Here is a 22,126-nt window from a genome sequence, read left to right on the forward strand (position 1 = left end):
GCAGTGGTTGAGAATCTGCCTGCTAATGCAGGGGACACGGGTTCGAGCCCTGGTCTGGGAGGATCCCACATGCCACAGAGCAACTAGGCCCATGAGCCACAACCACTGAGCCTGCGCGTCTGGAGCCTGTGCTGTGCAAAAAGAGAGACCGTGATAGTCAGAGGCCCGCGCACTGCGATGAAGAGTGGCCCTCGCTTGCCACAACTAGAGAAAGTCCTCGCACAGAAACGAAGACCCAACACAGCAAAAATAAATTAATTAATTAATAAACTCCTACCCCCAACATCTTCTTAAAAAAAACAAAAAAACACACAAAAAAAGTGTAGTTGACTAATTTTTTCTTTAACAAGGGATAAATTACATATGTCCACACAAAGACTTATGCAAAAATGTTCGTAATGGCCTTATTCATAACACCCAAAAACTGGAAACAAAATAAATGCTGTCAACAGGAGAGTGGATGACCAAACTGTGGCACAGTTATACAACGGAATACTACTCAACAACAGAAAGGAACCAATTACTGATAAAACAACATAGATGAATCTCCCAGCTATTACATTGAAGACAGACACAAGACAGAAGGAAGTCAGATGAAAGGCAATGCTTATTGTATGATCCCGTTTATATGAAGTTCAAGAACAGACCAAATTAGGCAATTCCCTTGTGGGCCAGTGATTAGGACTCCATGCCCTCACTGCTGAGAGCCGGGGTTCAATCCCTGGTCGAGGAAGGAAGATCCCACAAGCCATGCAGCGTGGCAAAACAAACATGTTCTATATCTTGTTTGGGTGGTGGTTACATGAGGTATATAATTGTTAAAAATCATCAAATCGAAGTAAGATCTGTGGATGTTTATTACATGCAAATTATACCTCAACCTCAAAAAATTACAAAGGCCTTTCATTAAATAAAGTTTGTGCCACTGTTTATTTAACCAGTCCTCTAACGTTGGACACTTGTTTTTTCCCCTTTTTTCACAATCATAAACTATGATACAATGAATATCTTTGTGCATATATTAGGTTGATCCAAATGAAATTACCAATCTTCAACATTTCGACCTATAAAAATGGCAAGTTCCTATGGTCCAATCTAGTAGATTTTTAATATTTTGGACTATTCTCTTAGGTTAAACTTTCAGAGTTGGGTGACTTGAGCAAAATTTACAACCATAAAACACTTTTGTACATATTGCTAAATTGCTTTCCCTACCAGTTCTACAAATGTGTAATTCCTACTAACCTTTTATGAAAGTGTCTACTTGCACCTTAATATTTTTAATCCTTTATATGCTGATAGCCATTTCCACAGCCATATGCCTTCTCTTCTCTCTTACCAGCACTATGTAGCTCTCTTATGGCTCATAACACATTCTTCTTCCCTCATGTATTGTACACATATGGGTGGACAAGAAAACCACTCCTAGAGGACAAGGACAATCTCATTTTTCTCTGTATCTTCTAGGCTGGTGCCTTGTGCATTTCATTCCTTCATTCAAGAAACAGTACAGAGTTCACACAACGGACCAGTAACTGAGACAGGTGCAGTAGGCATTCAAAAAGCTCACTGAACTGAACGCCGCTAGTCTCAGATATCTTTTTATACCAGTAGGTCTCATTTAAAATTCAAGCCCCTACGTTTGAAATTCCAAGATTGAGATTTTTTAATCCTATAATACACTAATCCGGAAACAAGCTCTGAAAGTTTAGATTTAAATGTGTGGACTATATAAGCGCTGTTCCCTCGGCCCTGTTAATAATTCCTTAAAATGCACCCCAGAGATAACACGTTGGGGGACTTCGGACGGGGAAAGTCTGGAAAACCCAGGGCAGCCCGGTGGTGCACGGACTTTTCATGGGCTTCTGAAGGGCGCCAGGGTAACAATGTCTTTATAAGGACAACCGGGTATGTCCTTATAAATATGCAAATCGTGGCAGCGCCGAGCTCATTCCAGTTCCGAGAGGGTCCACACCCACCTCCTGGTCTTCCCAGTCGCCTACACGGAGCGGGCCGGGTGCTTGCTCTGGACCAGACTCGGCTCTCCCGGGGTGCCTGCTCCGCGGGACGACCTCTACCCCGCCCCGGGCGCCCGCCGCCCAGCCCCTCCCCCAGCGCGCACTGGGAGCCCAGCCCCGCCCCCGGCGCGAGCCCGGAGCCCCGTCCCCGGCGCGAGCCCGGAGCCCCGCCTAGCCGCTCAGCTCCTCCCCCGGAGAATGCCCGGAGCCCCGCCCATCCGGCAGGAAAGCGCAGGCTCGGTGCTGCCGCCCACGCTACCTCCTGCCGTCGGTGTCAGGCTGGGGCCGCGCGTGACCGGCATGAGCGCGTTCGCGGGCCAGTGACCGCGTCAGGGATGGACTGCGGCTCTGTCACGAACGAGAGGCCGAAGCGCCGCCGGCGGCTTCTGCTCTCCCTGGTCGCCGGCCGCGGTGGAGGCCCCGGAGGCCGCGGCGTCCCCACGCGCCACCTCCTGCCCGGGCTCCTCGGCGGTCTGGGGGCGCTGCACCCCCGCGCCCCGGCGGCCCGCGGCGGCGCGTCACGTGCCTCCCCGCTGCTCCTCCTCCTGCTGCTGCCCTCCCCGCGCCTGGCCGCTGCCTCCCCGCGCCGGCCGCTGGCGGACTGGGAGCGCTCGCGCGCCGGGCCCTCGGCTACCCCGGCGGGGCGCGGCTGCGCGAGGAGGTGCCAGCCGGGCCTGGCGCCGGGCGTCACCTGTGCGGCGGGCGCGCTCCACCTGTGCCTCGGCCAGGTGGCCGCCCTCGCTTCCTCCAGGAGAGGTGAGGGCCGGGGCGGCGGGAGTTGGGCGGGTCAGCCGAGGTCGCCGGGCTCCTCCGGGCGTGGGGATGAAGGTCTGTCCGGTCCCGCCCTCTGGGCCACGCAAACCTGGGCTTCCTCGGGTGAAAAGACCCGAATTATTCGGAGTGCGGGCACCAGGTGTCTGGCGCAAAGCGTGATGGGCTGCGGCGGAGTGGGGTGGGGGCGGTGCGTGCGGGCACAGCGCACGCGCGTTTGTAGTTTTGTCAGGTGCACAGCGTTTGGGGGCTCGGGTGAAGGGGTGTGCAGGAAGCTGGCGAGTTGAGGCTCGAAGCTCTGGGAGCCGAAGGGATTGTTTCACAATTTAATTGCAAACTCTCGTGGGTTCATTACTCTGCCTGGCACTTTTCTGGGAACTCGGGATGGTTATCAGTCAACAAACTCTTTTCCTTCTTGGCGCTTAATTGTAGCAGAGGAGATTAATATATATACATATATAATAATATCTGATAAATGTCGGATAAAATAGAGGGGGTAAAGGTTAGGAGGTGGAGTGGGCCTTCAGTTGCTAATTTAAATGGAGTCCTCGGAATAAGTTTGCTTCGTTGAGAAGTTGGCATTTCATTAAATACTTTAAGGAGGTGAGAGCAGTCACGGCCTGCATGAGATTAGACTCAGTTTACTAGATTACAAATTGCCGATTAAAAAATCATCCGGGAGAATCCTTATTAATTAGCAAACTTGGCAAAAATCTAACTTTGGATAGTCTATGCATATCCATCAGTGGCTCTCAGTAACTACACTGATGGCTATTTAAGAAAACGTTTTTCTCAACAGACATGCTCGGTAAATGTTAGTTGCATCTAAAATTTAAGAATACCTTTGGCGGGGCTTCCCTGGTGGCGCAGTGGTTGAGAGTCCGCCTGCCGATGTAGGGGACACGGGTTCATGCCCCGGTCCGGGAAGATCCCACATGCTGCGGAGCGGCTGGGCCCGTGAGCCATGGCCGCTGGGCCTGCGCGTCCGGAGCCTGTGCTCCGCAACGGGAGAGGCCACAGCAGTGAGAGGCCCGCGTACCGAAAAAAAGAAAGAAAGAAAGAATACCTTTGGTTGGGGGAGAAACTGGTTGGTAGTGCAAAGAGTGAAAGCAGCTTTATGTCCAGAGGCTGGGAAATGAGTGGTGAACTCTGTCAGTGTCCTGCAGTACCTGTGAGTCTTTATTTCTGTACTTTGCCTTTTGTTGCTCTTTTTTTGACAAACTGGTAATTTGTGATTTGGTTTCCTCTCATAATTCCATCAGCTAATGAGAATTTTGACCCTTTGTCTTCAGGCTAGTGGTCTGTTTGGTGTCCAGGGTTCTCAGTAGAGCTACTTAGACTTAAGGATGTTTATGAATAGGAAATTAGTGCTCAGTTTCCTCCTCTGTCCAGGCCTAGCTTTGGGCTTATTTTGTGTGTGTGTTTTCACATCCTTTTGATATGCTGAAGGCCCCCCCAAAAGGAGAATTACATATTACACTTTACCATAGCTCTCTTTACTTGTTTCCCGGTTATTAGTGGGAATTCATAGTTCTTGGGCCTCGTTTTGTTGTCACAATAAAGGAGGAAAAGTGAGTCAAAGGTGTTCCCAGTGCCAGAGTACTGCTGTGTCCCCAGGCGCTGCCCTATGATAGAGGCAAGACGGAGTTCACCCTCCATCAGCCAGAGTTGGAGGGCCAAGTGACGAGTGACTAGGCCCTTTCTCCTCTTTTCAGCCCACAATATATCTTTGAAATAAGCTTGCTTGCAGTTTTGTTTTAAATCACATGAATGATTATTGTTATTAGAAAAAAGGAATTTGGGACTAGAATAATCCCGTCACTTTTCACAAGCCAGTTCTAGACCCAAATGTTCTCAAACTCCCTGACCCACGGGACAGTCCAGCACGGTTCTGAAGTGGGCAGGGTGGCTTGTAAAGAGATTAATATATATACATATATATTAATATATATGTATATATATTATACATTGCACCTGTAAGAGGTACAATCATTCATTCATTCATCTATGTGCCATCCAGCCCGGGCTGTTCTGTGTCAGGGTCTCTTCTCATGGAGGCCCAGGGCTGGAGATAAAGGATGAAAAAAGAGGTGCCAGATTTAAGTGAGCTCACTTAATGTGAAAAGGGAAGACCATAGGTGAAGAGCAGAAAGGGGTTCATCTCAAACTCTCTTTCTAGATAGTCTCTAGATTTGGATCTTAAAATTCTTACAGTTGAATTTTCTTTTAAGTTATTTCTGGCCTGCAGTATACCAGGCCCTCTCCTAGTGACACAAAAATAACTGGCCGCTCTGGGGGAGCTTGGACTAATATACAGACATGGGAATAAACGTAAGTGCTGTGGTAGAGCTATCTGTACCGGGCTGAGAACACAGATAAGGAAGCAATAAAGGTTGCTCCCTGACCTGGGAGGAGGTAGCAGAAAGAACCTTACAGGGTAGCATAATGCCCTGCCCGGAACATAATGGATGCTTAACACGTTGTCACATTGGATGAGGAAGGGTAAAAAGGATGCTTAAAATTTACCAGTTGAGAAAGGGGAGCAAGCCAACCTTAAGGATGGAGTACCAAGGTCTGCACATGCAGGAAACAGAATAGTTTAGGTGGCTAGAACAAAAACTGAAACGATAAGTGGCTAAATTAGGGCAGGCTTTGTATGCCTTGCCAAGGGCCTTACACTATAGGCTAGTGCTTCTTTGAATCTAAACACCATCCGGCCCACCTTTTTTTTTAACCATTAAACACACACATGCATACACGAGTTGTTGCATTTTATATTTTGTCAGTCTGCAAACAGTGTTTGGTACAGAGTGATTCCTGGCTCTCTGGTACTTACCTTGGCAGACTGTGACCACAGCCACCCCACTCCTTCCACGTTGCTAATAATTTGGGAACCACTGCTGTCATCTTACAGAAAAGCAGCAGGTCTGTAGGGTCCTGTCCATGTCACATTTTTTGCTTACTTGGAATTTCCTTTGAGTGTTTACAGGTTGAGAATAAGAGTTGATTAGCTGAAGTATTTTTCTGGTCATTTAGGACAGGTACTGAGAAAACCTTTGAACTTTGAGTTAGTAGATGACTATTCTGTCTTCTCCCACTCTTCTACAACACCTGGCATCATGGAAAAGTAAGAACAAGTATGAAGCAAGATTTTTATATAGCTATGTTTATTACATTTAAATGAAAGATTTTTTTATTTTATATCGTCCATCTCATTTTCTGTCAAAATGCCTCTTTTAGTGTGATTGTAAGGAGGTATTATGTTTAAATGTCCTTTCTTGACAAAATTACAAGTTCGCATTGCAACTGTTCTGTTTTTTTAAAGCTGTTTTTTGTGGTTTGTGGAATACAAAAGCCAGGAAACCATTACTATACTACCTCCTTCAAATGAGCACCTTGAAACAGGTTTGCAAAACAGGTTGGATCTGTGGTTAAACGCACAGAAATCCATAGCAAAGGTAATATATAAATTGTTAGAACACATCTCTCCAAAGGTAGGCTTTTGCAAAGACAAGGAAAGAAAACTACAGACCAATATCTTTATGAAAACACTAGCAAACCAAATCCAGCAATATGTAAAAAGGAGTATACACCATGACCAAGTGGGATTCTGTCTCAGGAATAGCAGGTTCGCTTAACATCTGAAAATCTATTCATGTAGTACGCGACATCCACCGCACACAGGAGAGAAACTACATGATCATCGCAAAAGGCAAAGAATTTGATAGAATTCCATACCTCTTCATGTTAAAGAACACTTGACAAGTTTGGAACAGAAGAGACCCGCCTCACCTTATAAGGGGCATCTGAAATACCCACAGCTACCATCATACTTAATGGTGAAAGAAGGAGTGTTTTCCCTCCAAAGTCCGGAGCAAGGATGTCTGCTGTCACCATTCCGTTCAACACTCTACTAGAAGTTCTAGCCGGGGCAGTTAGGCAAGAAAATGAAAAGGCATCCAGATTGTAAAAGAAGTAAATTATCACTGTTCACAGATGACATGACCTGGTACATAGAAAACTCTAAGGAATTCACCAAAAAAACTATTAAAGCTTATAAACAAATTTAGCAAGATTGCAGGATACAAGATCAATATACAAATTGTACAAAAACAAAAGTCAGTTGTATTTCTATGTACTAGCAACGAAAAATCTAAAGAACAATTCCCTTTACAGTAGCATCAAAAGGAATAAAATACTTAAATTTCACCCAAAAAAAAGCACAACAGTTATACTCTGAAACCTATATATAACATTATTAAAGAAATTAAAGACCTAAATAAATGGAGAGACATCCCAAGTTCATGGTTGGAAGAATTTAGTATTGTTAAGATGGCAGTACTCCCCCAAACTGACCTACAGATTCAGCACAATCTCTATCAAAGTTTCAAGTGGCTTCTTTGCAGAGATTGATAAACTGATCCTAAAATTCACCTGGAAATGCAAGGGACTCAGAATAGCCAAAACAATCTTGAAAAAGAACAAAGTTGGAGGACTCACTTCCTGATGTCAAAACTTACTGCAGAGTTACAAATAATCAAGAAAATGTGGCACTGGCAGAAGGGCAGACATATAAATCAATGGCATAGAGTGGAGAATTCACAGATAAATCCTCCCACTTATAGTCAGTTGATTTTTGATGAGAGTCACAAGACAATTTAAGGGAGAAAGTAGTGCTGGGACAACTGGACCTCCACATGCAAAAGGATGAAGTTGAACCCCCATCTCACACCGTATACAGAAATCAACTCAAAAGGATCAAAGACCTAAATGTGAGACCTAAAACTGCAGAACTCTTAGGAGAAAACAAATGTAAAATCTCTGTGTGCCCAGATCAGCCAGTGGTTTCTTAGATATGACACCAAAAGCATAAGGAACAAAAGAAAAAGATAAATTGGACTTAATTAAAAAGTTTTGTGTGGGCTTCCCTGGTGGCGCAGTGGTTGAGAATCTGCCTGCCAATGCAGGGGACACGGGTTCAAGCCCTGGTCTGGGAAGATCCCACATGCCGCGGAGCGGCTGGGCCCGTGAGCCACAATTACTGAGCCTGCGCGTCTGGAGCCTGTGCTCCGCAACAAGAGAGGCCCGCGCACCGCGATGAAGAGTGGGCCCCACTTGCCGCAACTAGAGAAAGCCCTCGCACAGAAACGAAGACCCAACACAGCCAAAAATAAATAAATAAAATTAAAAACAAACAAACAAAAAAACGATTCCCTTAAAAAAAAAAAAAAAAAAAAAGTTTTGTGCTTCAAAAGGCACCATCAAGAAAGTAAAAGCCAACCCACAGAACGGGAATATTTGCAAATCATACATATGATAAGGAACATGTATCTAAAATGTATAAAGAATGCTCTTAATTCAGTAATAAAAAGATAACCCAAATTTTTTAAATGGGCAAAGGGTCTGAATGGATATTTCTCCAAAGAAGATATACAAATGGCCAATAAGTGCATGAAAAGATGTACGTCATTAACCATCAGGGAAATGCAAATCAAAACTACGATGAGATACCACTTTACACCCAATAGGATAATTGTAATAAAAAAGCCAGATAATAACAATGTTGAGGATGGGGAGAAATTGGAACCCTCATACAGTTAGTCCTTCAACTGATGACGAGGTAAAAAAAAATTGGCATATCTATACAATGAAATATTATTTGGCAATAAAAGGAAATAAGATGCTGACATACTACATTGGTGGGTGAACCTTGAAAATATCACTGTATGTAAAAGAAACCGGTCACAAAATATCACATATCCTAAAGATTCTATTCAAATGAAATGTCCAGAGCAGGCAAATTCATAGAGACAGAAAATAGATAAGTGATTGCTGGGGGGAAGTAGGAAGATGAGGGGGTGATAGCTAGAGCGTAGCTAGAGGGTATAGGGTTTCTTTGGGGATGATGAAAATGTTCTGAAGTTTATTGTGGGATGGTTGCACAGCACTGTAAATATACTGAAAACAACTGGAGTATACATTTGAAATGGGTGAATCCTATGTATCTAAGTTATGTCTCCATAAAGCTGTTGTAAAAAACCAGATAGACTTTTGAGGTATGCCCTGTTTTTTCATGGTGCTGAGTTGCTTTTGTTTGCCATCAAACATCCACCTGTTTACCATCCACCTGTTTTGAACCGTATTGTCCTTTCCATTCTAGAGCTGAGCGTCTGTGCTGGGAGCCTGCGTCTGGAGAGCAAAAGGAGAGATTTCACCTCTTCTCGGAGTAGGAAGCTCTACTTTGACACCCATGCCTTAGTGTGTTTACTCGAAGAAAATGGTAATCCTCTCTCATTTGGTTACTCAGTGCCATAGAAAAACACTATAAATTAGGACTTCCCTTATGATCTTATTGAATTTCTCATATTTCTCTTTGACTTTTAAGTCTGTAGGTAATCTTTTGGTCAGTCTCCATTTTTTAAGTCCTTGTTTTTTGTTTAAGGACATTTTTGCTTCATCAGTACAATTGAGACTTTTCTCCCACATACTGTCTTTGTCCAAGTGAAGCGTATGTTTATAACATTACTCTGGAAGTATGGTATTATAGGTGAAAAATTAGACATAAGCCAGCAAAACTCAGGAATGAATCCTATGACAGCTGTCTAAGCACGAAAGTGATAGTTTTATTCCTGTGCATCTTGTGTGCTTTAAAATTTTTATGAAATTAAAATGTTGCTGAGCAACAATTATTGATAATTCCAGCTTGTGAATTTTTTAAAATATTCAGACTTTTTCTCTTACTGCTGTTGAGTTAACTAATGTAAAAGATTGCTGTGACATGTATGAGTTATTGAAAGTGCACTTAATATATAGGTAGCATTCTCATATTTAATCTTATCTAGACAAATATACAATTTAATACACATTATAATTCTCTCTACTGTGACACATATATTCTCAAAATCAGAATCTCAGATATCATAGCTTATGTCTGAAATAAATCTGTGTTTTGACTTTATTGTATAGTTGTTCATCCTGTTGTGTGTGTTCATATCTGAAAAGCTGCCCTGTGTAGATGTGCTTTACATGCCCAGGACACTGTGTTGGGGTGGATCTCTGTGTGCTTATGTGGGACGGTTAGCAGCTCTGGATTCGAGCTCTGCCACGTTCCAGCTGCTTGGTCTCACAGTCCTTTCTGCCTTCTCAGTTCCCATTTCTCCCTTGGTAAGAATTCCGAAGAGCCCTTTGAGTGTTAAGTAATGTACTTGAATGCACTTTGGGAAAACTGTCACATGCCCTGTGATAATTTTTACAGCTTTTCTTCTCAAACTTGAAACAGTTAGCCTTTTTCACCAAGACTTCTTTCAGCTCAGAATTTAAAAAAGAAAAGTAAAAGTGAGAAGAGAGGCATCTAAAATTATCTTGTTAAGCAGAAGTCTTTCTACTTTTCTTTTTCTTTCGTTCTGTTTCTTTTTCTTTTTTCTTTTTGATGGACCTGTGTTCTTGTATTCAAAGTAACCAACTGTAAAAAGCCATCTTAGAGATAACAGGGGCATCTCAACATACACTAGATGTTTGATGATATTAAAGGAACATCATTAATTTAGTTACGCGTAACTATGGCCAGGTAGCTGCAGTGGTCCCAAATCCTGTTTCCCAGTGCGAGGTGGTATTTGTTTCCCCTCCCCCCTTTAAAAATCCATTTATTTATTTATTTTTGACAAATTAGAAATAGCAGATGTTGAATGTTTAAAATATGATGTTTCAATATATGTACTGCCTGCTTTTCTTGATTTTCAAACCCTGGCCCATGAATATTTGCATATTTCAAGACCAGTGATGTGAAGACCCCACTGGATGTAGGGTGTGAAGGTGCTTACATGAATGATGGGTGTCTGCGATGGCTGGGTTAGGATAAGGCCAGGAAGTACCCCTCAAGGAATGTTCCATCCTTTATCCCTTCTTCTCTCCAGAGTTATGTCTCTTGATTCACAAAACTTTCTCTGTGTCTGTAATCTCACTAGCCCTGATTCTGTCCCATTCTCTCATTCCTCCAAAAAGTAATTTGCATATGGCAACCCAGGAGGTTTTCAGGCTTCTCCTTTTTCTTATCCTTTCTCCTCCTATAGGTAGTTCTAAATTATAAGGCTTTAAGTTTCTTTTCTTATCAGCGTAAGTTCTCTTTGGTCTCCCTCTTTCTTTTCTTCATAATTCCCAAACCTAATTATGTTTAACTGTGAACTCTTATTAATAAGTTTAAAAATTTTCAAAAGACATGTTCATTTTTTAAAAATTAGGAAGACAGAAAAGAAACAAGAAAAACTACTCTGAATCCCAGTACCAGAGTTAAACAGTGTTCACATTTGGGTGATTTTTTTCTAGCTGTTCATGACCCACACATTGAAAATTAAAGGATTTTGAATAAAGTGAAAAGAGTAGGTCTTTGGAGATCTTTTTGTCTCCTTTAAATTTGTTGCTTTCTTTTTTTTTGATTATAAAATATGCTTAATCTCATCCAAATTGAATCAGTTATAACTTTATCCAAACAAATGTGCCATGGATTAATTACAAGAATCAGTAAATTCTTCTGAAGTTCTTACAGCTGGAAGTTTTTTTTTTTTTTTTTTTGCGGTACGCGGGCCTCTCACTGTTGTGGCCTCTCACTGTTGAGGCCTCTCCCGTTGTGGAGCACAGGCTCTGGACGCGCAGGCTCAGCGGCCATGGCTCACGGGCCCAGCCACTCCGGCATGTGGGATCTTCCCAGACCAGGGCACGAACCCGCGTCCCCTGCATTGGCAGGCAGACTCCCAACCACTGCGCCACCAGGGAAGCCCGTAGCTGGAAGTATTTAACGGAAAGAATTGTATTCCAGGGACTTATGCATCTTAAGCATTTAAAATTAAGCATTTTAATTAGAATTTTCAATGTGAAATATGTTACTACCTAAAGTTATTAAAAACAGTAGCACTGCTGAGTTGAGTCTTTAGGTAATTCAGTTCAGCAGTATTTATTGAGTATAAAAGAATATATTTTTTCCAGTTTGAGACCCCCCTCCACTCGTGATTGAGGAAAATTATGGAAGAAAAATATAAGAGCCAATTTTGTCTTTTAACATTAAGTAAATTAACAGCTGAATTATTATTTATATAGCCACTGATTTGACTGATTTGTGCTGGAAATAAAATAAGCTTTCTCTACTTAAGTAAATTATTTTTTACTAACATATATATTTTGAAATTAAGGAAGTCACATCCATTGTAGAAAATTTAGACAACACAATTACCTAGACTCTTTGTTAAATTACAGAAGAAATAAATTGTATCTATAGTTTTGAGTCTTGCATCTTTTCACTTGACCTTGCACTGCAGGCATCCCCTGTGTCATTATGCATTCTCTTTTTGAAAACATGGTTTTTGATGGCTAGGAGGGACATCAGAGCTCAGTCATCTCAGCCCCTCATTTTACACGAGGAGACACTCCGATGTGTCCTACTTGTTCCAAGTGACAGACACACCACAGCCTGTGGCTAGACTGTACCCTCCTGCTACACTAGGCTTTCCACCTGCTTCTGAATTCAGACATCCACTTGCATGTGTCAGTTTGCATTCTCCCCCTTTCTATGATGGATTTTTTTATTCTGGCAACTAGAGTCTCCTGAGTGACCGTCTTTGTGTGTTTGCCTAGGGTTTACTACTCAACAAGCAGAAATCATTGTCTCTGCCTTAGTCAAGATCATGGAGGCCAACATGGATATCGTCTACAAAGATATGGTCACCAAGATGCAGCAGGTAGCTTTGCTGGGGCACTTGAGCAAATTTGAAATCTAATGAGTATTATTTGTAATATATGTTTTGGGATAATATTCTGTTGAAAAGCATATAGTAATTTTAACATAAATGAGAGACAGATGGTTACAGTGGCATAAAAAATATTTATTCAAAGCTATTTAGTCAGCTGTTACAGAATCACTTATGTTTGAAAACTGACTATTCTAGTCAACCATGCTTTAATAAATGGAGATGTGGCTAGAATTATAGCAGCTGGTCCTCTGACTGCCACCCTTTTAACTGTGATTCACTTGATGCCGACACTGGAAATGAGTTCTTATTCTTTTCCCATCTTCAGACAGAGGAGGACCTTGCCGAACCTCTTTCTTTGTTCCCATGTCCTTCTAGTTTCTCAATAAGATGATACTGGGTAGAGACAGTAGGAGGTAGAGTTCCTAGGCCAGACTAGGTTATATGTTTTGTTTTTCTTTTCCCAGGAGATCACTCTTCAGGAAATAATGTCTCAGATTGCCAGTGTGAAAAAAGATATGATTATTTTGGAGAAGAGTGAATTTTCAGCCCTCAGATCAGAAAATGAGGTAAAACTAAAGAACCACTCATATTTACCAAATGCTTTATATTAAGACATTGAGATACGATATACACACACAGAAGTGTACAAACAAGTGTACGTCTCGATGAATTTTCAGTATAGACTATCAGTCAAATCAAGAAATAAAAAAATATATATATTAAAAAAAAATAGATGGTGACCAGTGCCCCAGAAGTGCTGCGGACGCCCCCTTCTGGTCACTCCTCCCACAGCGGAAACCATTATCCTGGCTAACATGGCTGTCGAGTGGTTTGGCTGTTCCAGAGCTTTATCGGATGGAATCACAGCGTGTCTTGCAGTGATAGGTCATTCTTTTTCATTGTTCATAGTATTATAGGAATATGCCGCGATATTCTACTGCGACGTATATTAGAGATGTTTCCAGTTTGAGGTTATTATGAATAAGTGCTGCTGTAAAATATCGCTTCATTTCTTCAAGTGTGGTGTTTGGGATCAGCGTTTAAATAAGTGCTATCTTCGTGTCTTCCTTTATTTTCAGCCCTATTTAAAGTCCCATGAAGGAAGTTCATTTATTATCTGTTGGTCTTAATCTTATAAGAAACCGCCTAGCAAAAGATCCTTCTTTTGCTAGAAAAAGGTAAACTGTGAAACTGTCAAAGTTGTTTGGAAGTCAGTTATTTGAGGGCAGAATTAGTTCAGAGAAAAATTGAAGGAGGAATTAAAGCAGGGCCTCTGAAGGGAGATGAATATATTGAAAACCGTCGTGTTACTCATTTTATGTGGCCTTCAAGATGGATTAAGACGTATCTCAGGACACACCATGATTGTAGTACCATCCTGGCACGACAGTCATTTCTGCCACTGAGACTATTCAACTATGCTTGTATTCTGAACGTGACCGAATTTGTGTTGAATGAGGAAAGAACTTGTTCACAAATACATGTTCTAATAGTTGTTTATTATGTTTTTCATAATCTTCTAAATATATCCTTGACATTTCTTGTTAATGTGTTTTTAGAAAATAAAACTTGAACTGCATCAGTTAAAACAACAAGTAATGGTAAGATCTTCATTCCTGTTTGCTTGCTTGTTTATAATTACATAAGCTTAGTAATAAATATAATGTCCAAAATACTTATATGTTCTTAAAAACTTAATTCTGTGTTAAATATTTGTGTGATGTGTCTCGAAAGTACACATTGGAAGATTTAACCAAGAACATAGGCAATGAATAAGTTACTGATGTCTGTAACCAAATTCATTAAGAAAATTGCGATCTAGAAGGAATGAAGTCATTTTTAAATAAAAAATTTTCTAAAATAGCTACCTGGAACCCTTAGATTATCTTAGGAGAGACTGTCTTTAGAGAATTACATGTGATTTTAAACTGCTGACTGTGCCAGCTGTTTGATTTTTTTTTTAAGTCGAAAGGACATTGATGTTAAAGAAGAAAAGGTTTTGATGAGTGTCAGTAGGAAGACTTTACTTAAACCAGAATTTAATATTTTACTTTTTTGAGTCCATCTCTGCTTTCCAAAGTTGTCCAAGGAACAGCTTGATTCATAAATTTCACAAGGTGATTGCATTGGGAATCTTGAGGTTAAAAGCAACAATAACCCACTCTAGACTGACTTAAACATCAAAGGGGGATTATTTGTATATACAATTGGGAAGTCCCAGCAGGGCTGACTGCAGACGTCGCTTAGCCAGTCTCCTGACCCCGCTAGTCTCCAGCTCCGTTCCTGTGCGCGCCCCTGGCCCGGCCCTTTCCCCCTTTCCCCCTTCCCTCCTTCCCCTTAGCCCCTTTGGGTGGAGCAGTGGAAGCAGCAGGGAAGGCGCACATCCTCAGAGTTTGGATCTCTTACTTTGGATTTCTTTCTTTCTTTGTTGTTTGCCCTCCCACTAGGATGAAGTGATCAAAGTCCGAACAGATACCAAATTAGATTTCAGTCTAGAAAAGAGCAGAGTAAAAGAATTGGTATGTTTCTTTACTAAAAATATAGTATGAATTAATTTCTTTGCAGGATGGAACATTTGGTCAACTCTGTTTACATACCATTCAGAAGTATTGTTAAGTATTTACCTGTGTATCATTGTTAGACACAGTTTTTTCTTTATTTTGACTATATTTTGAATTAAGGCTTAAATTTGATGCTTTCAAAAGTAACACTAAAATTAAAATCTTGGTCAAAGCAAGTTTGAATCTTGTATGTTTCAGAGATACTAAATTATGTGTCACTTAGGCATGAATAAAGAAATTAAATTCAATCTTGATCTATTTGATATTGACTTAAACCTCTTCTGGTCCCGATTTTTCAAAAGTTAAGTTGATTATCTGATTTGAATAATATTAAATTATTAATATTAAATAACATTAAATTCTATGTTAAAAATTCAAGATTTAAAAAATACTTCCATATAGTTTTTTCTTAATAGAGAAATCTTAATGACTTTACTGCATTGTTTTAAAGTGCAAATTCTAAATGATTCTTGAAGTTATATTAAGTTGAAATTTTCTATTAGGGAAAGTAGTGCTATATATTTGTTACCAAAAAGATATCACAAAATGTGGGTTGTAAATAAGTGGGAGGGATATATATATATACATATATATGACATATATATGTATATATATATGTCAGTACAACAACTTGTGGGATCCATGCCCAAGACCTAAGAAAACTGGAAATATTGCTCCGCTTCCCTTTGAAATGCATGTTTATGTGCATTTCAAAGGTAATACATATAAATACAATGTTTTTCCCTCAGGGCTTTCACAGTAACTTCTTGTTGTAAATTTTTTAATTTTAATGAGATATAATTGACATACAACATTACATTTCAGGTGTACAGTGTAATGATTCAATATTTTTATATATCGTGAAATGATCACCACAGTAAGTCTGGTTAACATCCATCACCCACATAGTTACAAAACTTTTTTTCTTATAATGAGAATTTTTAAGATCCCCTCTCTTAGAAACTTTCAGCGGTACAGTACAGTATTATTAACTCTAGGCACCATGCTGTGCATTACATCCCCAGAACGCAGTTATTCTGTAACTGGACGTTTGTACTCTTTGACCCCCCTTCTCCCATTTCACCCCCTCCCCGCCCACCTCTGGCAACCACCAATCTGTTCTCTGTATCTGTGAGCTCGGGTTTTTTTGGGTTCTTTTAGATTCCAAATATAAGTGAGATCATATGGCATATGTCTTTCCCTGTCTGACTTAGTTCACTGAGTGTAACACCCTCCAGGTCCATCCGTGTTCTTGCAAATGGCAAGATTTTTTAAAATTTTATAACTGAGCAATACTCCATTGCATATATATATACGCACTGCGTTTTCTTTATTCATTTATCCATCGATGGACACTTAGGTTCCTCCCACGTTTTCGCTATTGTAAGTAATGCTGCAGTGAACATAGGGTACGATAAGTTGGATGTTTTATATGTGTTGGGTTGCCTCTAGTGACTTTTAACCCGTCTGTCTTCTTGTTCAGGCTGTATTTGCATTTCTTTATTTATTAGTTAGATACCTTTTTAATTCTCAGCATAAAAAGAAATAGGGCATATACAGCATTTTTTACTAACAAAGAACTGGATGCACATGCAGAAACTGAGTATTCAGTTTTTCATTGTCTCCTCATTTTTCACAATTTACTTTTAACCAGACTGTGCTACAATGATAAATGAAGCTAATATTGAAATTCAAACAAGTACTTAAGTGTATTTTGAAACTGCCTCTGGATTTCAAGAGTTAAGTTGAGCTTTGTTATACAGAATAATTATTATGTCCATGTTACCTGTCTTTCTAGTCTTGAAACACTTTTAACCTTGAAGATTAAATCACTTAGTATTACTAAAATATGTGATGATCACTAGCATATGACTAGTATCTAGAAGAGGAAGAACTCTTTTGGTTACCTTTGTCCTCAGGGTTGTAGACTTAGCGGGAATTCCTTATTCACTTGATTTAGGAAGATTCCTGTAGCTAACCGAGCCAGGAAGAACTTCACTTAGGAGATTGGGAGATAGGGGATGTGAACATGGATTAAAGCCAGTGAATTTATGTGACTTACTAACCTAGCTGAGAAGTCGTTCTTGGTAATCCTAAATTCACATTACTCTGAAGTGCAGGACAGTAGTATATTAGTATGTAGCTAGCATGAATTTAAGTGCACTGAGGAAGATAAGCTATTCAAACCTCTCATTCTCTTGTTTAATAAAGTTATAATACTGTTTCAACAAAATTAACTGTGGTGATATTTGCAGCCAGTTTCAAAAGCAGTGTAGCCCGTAAACTGCTTTGGGGTGCAGGGAGATGGAGCTATATAGATGTTATTTTAAAAATCATGGCAGTCTGTCCTACAGAGTGAAGTAAGTCAGAAAGAGAAAAACAAATACCATATGCTAACACATATATATATGGAATCTAAAGGGAAAAAAATGGTTCTGAAGAACCTAGGGGCAAGACAGGAATAAAGACACAGACGTAGAGAGTGGACTTGAGGACACGGGGAGGGGGAAGGGTAAGCTGGGACGAAGTGAGAGAGTGGCATGGACATATATACACTACCAAACATAAAATGGATAGCTAGTGGGAAGCAGCCACATAGCACAGGGAGATCAGCTCTCTGCTTTGTGACCACCTAGAGGGGTGGGATAGGGAGGGTGGGAGGGAGACGCAAGAGGGAGGGGATATGGGGATGTATGTATATGTATAGCTGATTCACTTTGTTATACAGCAGAAACTAACACAACATTGTAAAGCAATTATACTCCAATAAAGATGTTTAAAAAAAATCATGGCAATATCAAAACTTAGGTTTTTCCTTTCTGTTGTGGTTGAGTCAATATTGACTTAGTGAAAACTGGAGTTTTAAGAGGTGCAGAAAATCCCATTCCACCCTGCCCTCTGGTGGTGATCTGGCGCATAGCGCTCGCTCTCTCTCTCTCTCTCTCTCTCTCTCTCTCTCTCTCTCTCTCTCTCTCTCTCTCTCTCTCTCTCTCTGTCTCTCTCTCTCTTTGTCTCTCTCTCTCTCTCTCTCTCTCCCTCCCTCCCTCCCTCCCTGGAGTTGAACATTCTTTGGTCCTGCAGCTGGTTCTTGGTTTGGGGTTTTGGGTTTTTTTCTTTTTTTTTTTGCTCCTAAGCAAAGCTGTTTCTATACTTTATCCCCCTAGTAGTCACAGGGGAACACTGTATAGCTAAAAAGTTTCTAGTTACTTCAAAACCATTAATTTTTTCCCCTATAACAACGTTAATTTATTGAAGTTTTTTAATTCTTCACTTAAATTATAGATTTTCATTTGCTCAGTTAAATCCTAACGCCCACCACTAAGGAGATGTGTCTGATTTTGGTCTCAGTGTCAACAAAATTGCACCATATCTTTGCATAGATATTAATAGCCAAAGGCAAGATACCATTTTAATTCTGGGTAGAACTAGTCAGTTCCCTTAGTAACACCGGATTGTGACAATGCCCATGTGGGTTTGTTTTTTTCAATTAAAACCAACATGTGATGGTTTAGTGTATTCCTTGTATCTGTATATTTACATAGTGTTTTATAATCACAAGGCGACATCTATGTCACAGAATAATATTCCTTGAAACTTTTTTTTCCCCCAACTTTATATCTTTTCTCTCTTCTGTCTAAGCCTCAAATAGTGACCAATTTTGTTTGTGGTTACAATGGGATAGCTCCTAAATTGAATTGTTACCCCACTTATTACAGCCCTCTCAAAGCCAAAAAGCATATGTCCATCTAAATTGGTCCCAGGGAATGCTGTTATAATAGTGGGAGGGACCTAGAGACAGACATCCCAGCGAAGAGATGAAAAGAGAAAACCAGCACAGAGTGGTGGAGGATGACAAAAGGGAATCCAGATGTTGGAGCAATGAGTGAATATAAATAAGAAACCCCAAAACACAGATCAAAAGGAGAAGGCAAGTAGGCTACTTTACCCTAGGGGTGGCTTCTAGTGGTACATATTCTTGGAATTACTGAGACCAGAATATTTAAGGCACCAGAGGAGGAGGAGAGAGAGGGGAATAAATCAGAATCTGACCTGTGTTACGTGTTTGTTTCAGTATTCATTAAACGAAAGGAAGCTGCTGGAAGTAAAAACAGAAATGGTGTCATTGGTAAGAAAAGATTCACTTTGCATCTTGCAGAACTGAAACTCTACCCTTGAAGCACCAACCCCTCCTTTCTTCCTCCCCTGGCTGCCACCATTCTATTTTCTGTTTATGAATCTGACTATTCTAGGTCCCTCATGTAAGTGGAATCATACAGTATTTGTCCTTTTGTGACTGGTGTATTTCACTTAGCATAATGTCCTCAAGATTCCTCCATGTTGTAGCATATGTCAGAATTTCTTTCCTTTTTAAGGCTAAATAATATTCCATTGTATGGATGTAGTACATTTTGATCATCCTTGTGGCCATTGTGAATAATGCTATGAACATGGGCATACAGATATCTATTGGAGTTCCTGTTTTCAATTATTTTGGGTATATATACCGAGAAGTGGAATATCATAGGATTTTTTGGAACACAAAATACTTAATTATCTTAATGAAACTAAATCTCAGTGATTGAAGAATAATAAGGAATGGAGATGTTTTATTATATTTTTAGCTTATGGCATGCATAACTTATTTACCATCCTATATTACCTGGGACCTTTGAAACCTGCAAGAGACTTCCATGAGAGAACACTAAACTATTCCTCTGGAATATTTTACTCATCCAAGCATTTATTTCCTTATTCATTACCTGAATTATTCATCACAGGGAACCACTTACTTGCCCTAGGACTTTTAGTGAAGTATTTCCAATGCTTTTATGCATTAATGAAATGTTACAAACCCTTTATAACATCAGCCAAACTTACCACCCTTTGGGAGTTAATTGTGTATCTGGTTTAACTGTATTATATTTGGGAAAGAACGCATATAGGTCCTTGGTATAGCCAAGCCTCATAATAATAAAACACTTGGCATTCGAACTATAAAGGAAGAAAACTTTTAAAAACTGAATAGAAATAGCGTCAAGGTGAGCGCTGTTGCTTTTAGATTGCCTGAGATTCCATTCATTTTGTTAAAGCACTTTCTGTGTACCCTTCACTAAGAGGAATTCAGAAGCATGAGGCTTAGTCATTGCCATTGAGAACAGACCAGCTTCATAATCTTAATCTTATTTGCAGAGCAGTCTATAATTTAAAAAGCTTCCCTCCATCAGTTATCACACTTGATTCTCTAAACAGCTTATGTGAAGACAGGGCCAGTGTTACCTTTTTCTTTGTCTCAAACAGAAGGAAACAGGCCTAGAGATAGCTACAGCCCTGACCAGTACAATACATCTTGAGGCTAGTAGAACTCAGACTAAAGCCCAGGTCTCCTTAATCTGACCCTGCTGGGAAGGGACTCTAGGACTAACAGCAGAGGGGATGCATCCAAAGTGGTTTAATGCTGTGAATCTTTCTTTTAAAAGCACGCCCAGCAAGATCGGGCCATCACGCAGACAGACAGGAAGATAGATACCGAGGTTGCTGGCCTCAAAACCATGCTTGAGTCACACAAGCTTGATAATATTAAATATTTAGCAGGTAAGCCATTTTGTATCTAGATGAGTTAAAACAAGCTGAAAATAAATTTAAACCAAAAAAAATTTTTTTTTTTAATTTTTTGGCCATGCCACGTGGCATGTGGGATCTTAGTTCCCCAACCAGGGATCGAACATGTGCCCTCTGCAGTGGAAGCGTAGAGTCCTAACCACTGGACTGCCGGGGAAGTCCCAAAATAAATAAAATTTATAAATTAAGTCAAAGACAGATGTTGCATTTGGTTGATTCTAACACAATGTTTTTTCATGTTTTAACATCTCTGAAATTGGAAGGCATCTTACAATTTCCAATAGATGGAATATCATACAATAATTGGCATTTTTTCTTCCTTTGTAAAGTACATGATTTTATTTACTACTATTGATGGAATCTTAAATTTCATGAGATACTGGCATCGAACTATAGTTATTTGGAGTTATTTTTTGTAACATTCAAGATGGAATATTTTACAGATAGTTGAGTTGTGATCTTTTCTGCTTCAATGGGTGACACTCCTTATAAGATGTTTTCCTTTTGCAGTTTTTGAGCCAAAAGAGGGAAGGAAGATTCATATACCAAAAAATATTACTTAGCCATTATTTTAACTCAGATTTAACATTTTGGATCAATCAGTATTTTGAAGTCTAATAGAATTTAGAAGTAGGATTTGCTCATCAAGTTAAAAGGTGTGTCCCTGTGTGTTACATGTGCATATACTTTGTGACCACAGAATTTTTGTGATTCTGTACTTTTACTGAAAAGTTTTCTTGGATATTGGATGCATTTGTACTTTCAAGATGATGGTCTCAGGTGTGGGGTTTTCTAATAGGCAGGTGTTTCATGGGATGTGGCACATCAGTGAGCAAGCCAAGTTTCTTGGGTTTGGTTTTACTTTCTTGGTGGAAAAGTGTCTGTTTTTTTAATAAAAAGATGTTCCTGCAAGTAATTGTTCATAGAACTAATACTATGCACAATTGTTTTTTTTCTTACAGGATCTGTATTTACGTGCCTAACAGTAGCTCTGGGATTTTATCGTCTGTGGATATAATAAAGTATCTATTTAAAGAGCATTTTATTGTTTTGCCTTAAAATACCAGATTGCTGTGCGCTTTTTTCCTCATTTCCAATTTTAATGCTGATTTTTAATTTAATGCATATTATTTATTGTATGCAAATTATGGACATATAACCAAGGCAGAGAAGTGAGAAATTTCATAACTGCTGCTTCCATCTTTTCTGTTTAGTTGACTTTATAACTCTGAGTGGTGGTGGACGAAGCAAGGAAGACTCCACTCAGCTGGGCCAGTGAACTTGGTCTAACCTTCGGGACATACCAGCAGTAAATATTTGTATAACTCTCCACAATTTTAAGTCTTTTGTTTTAATCGAGGATTGGGGGTCTCCATTTAAAAGACACAGGAGCTTTACTAAGTGCTGAAGAATCACT

At 40.1% G+C, this 22,126-nt stretch overlaps 1 protein-coding gene across 1 annotated transcript; it reads left to right on the top strand.

Moving 5' to 3' along the window:
- Positions 1-2,248: 2,248 nt before the first annotated feature.
- On the top strand, positions 2,249-21,768 carry MCUR1 (mitochondrial calcium uniporter regulator 1). Its single transcript, XM_032649658.1, has 9 exons — positions 2,249-2,774; positions 8,950-9,069; positions 12,414-12,517; positions 12,994-13,095; positions 14,089-14,130; positions 14,977-15,048; positions 19,163-19,216; positions 20,568-20,682; positions 21,672-21,768. The coding sequence occupies exons 1-9, from the start codon at positions 2,354-2,356 to the stop codon at positions 21,725-21,727; spliced, it is 1,086 nt and encodes a 361-aa protein (XP_032505549.1). The 5' UTR covers positions 2,249-2,353; the 3' UTR covers positions 21,728-21,768.
- Positions 21,769-22,126: the final 358 nt, after the last annotated feature.

This window comes from Phocoena sinus, chromosome 11, assembly GCF_008692025.1.
Source record: "Phocoena sinus isolate mPhoSin1 chromosome 11, mPhoSin1.pri, whole genome shotgun sequence".
Taxonomy (NCBI): Eukaryota; Metazoa; Chordata; class Mammalia; order Artiodactyla; family Phocoenidae; genus Phocoena; species Phocoena sinus.

Bases quoted from the DNA above. Each gene is read 5' to 3' on its own strand.
- MCUR1 (XM_032649658.1), top strand. From the start codon at position 2,354: ATGGACTGCGGCTCTGTCACGAACGAGAGGCCGAAGCGCCGCCGGCGG. The intron at 14,131-14,976 runs GTAAGATCTTCA...CCCTCCCACTAG, and splicing joins AGTTAAAACAACAAGTAATG to GATGAAGTGATCAAAGTCCG. The intron at 20,683-21,671 runs GTAAGCCATTTT...TTTTTCTTACAG, and splicing joins TAATATTAAATATTTAGCAG to GATCTGTATTTACGTGCCTA.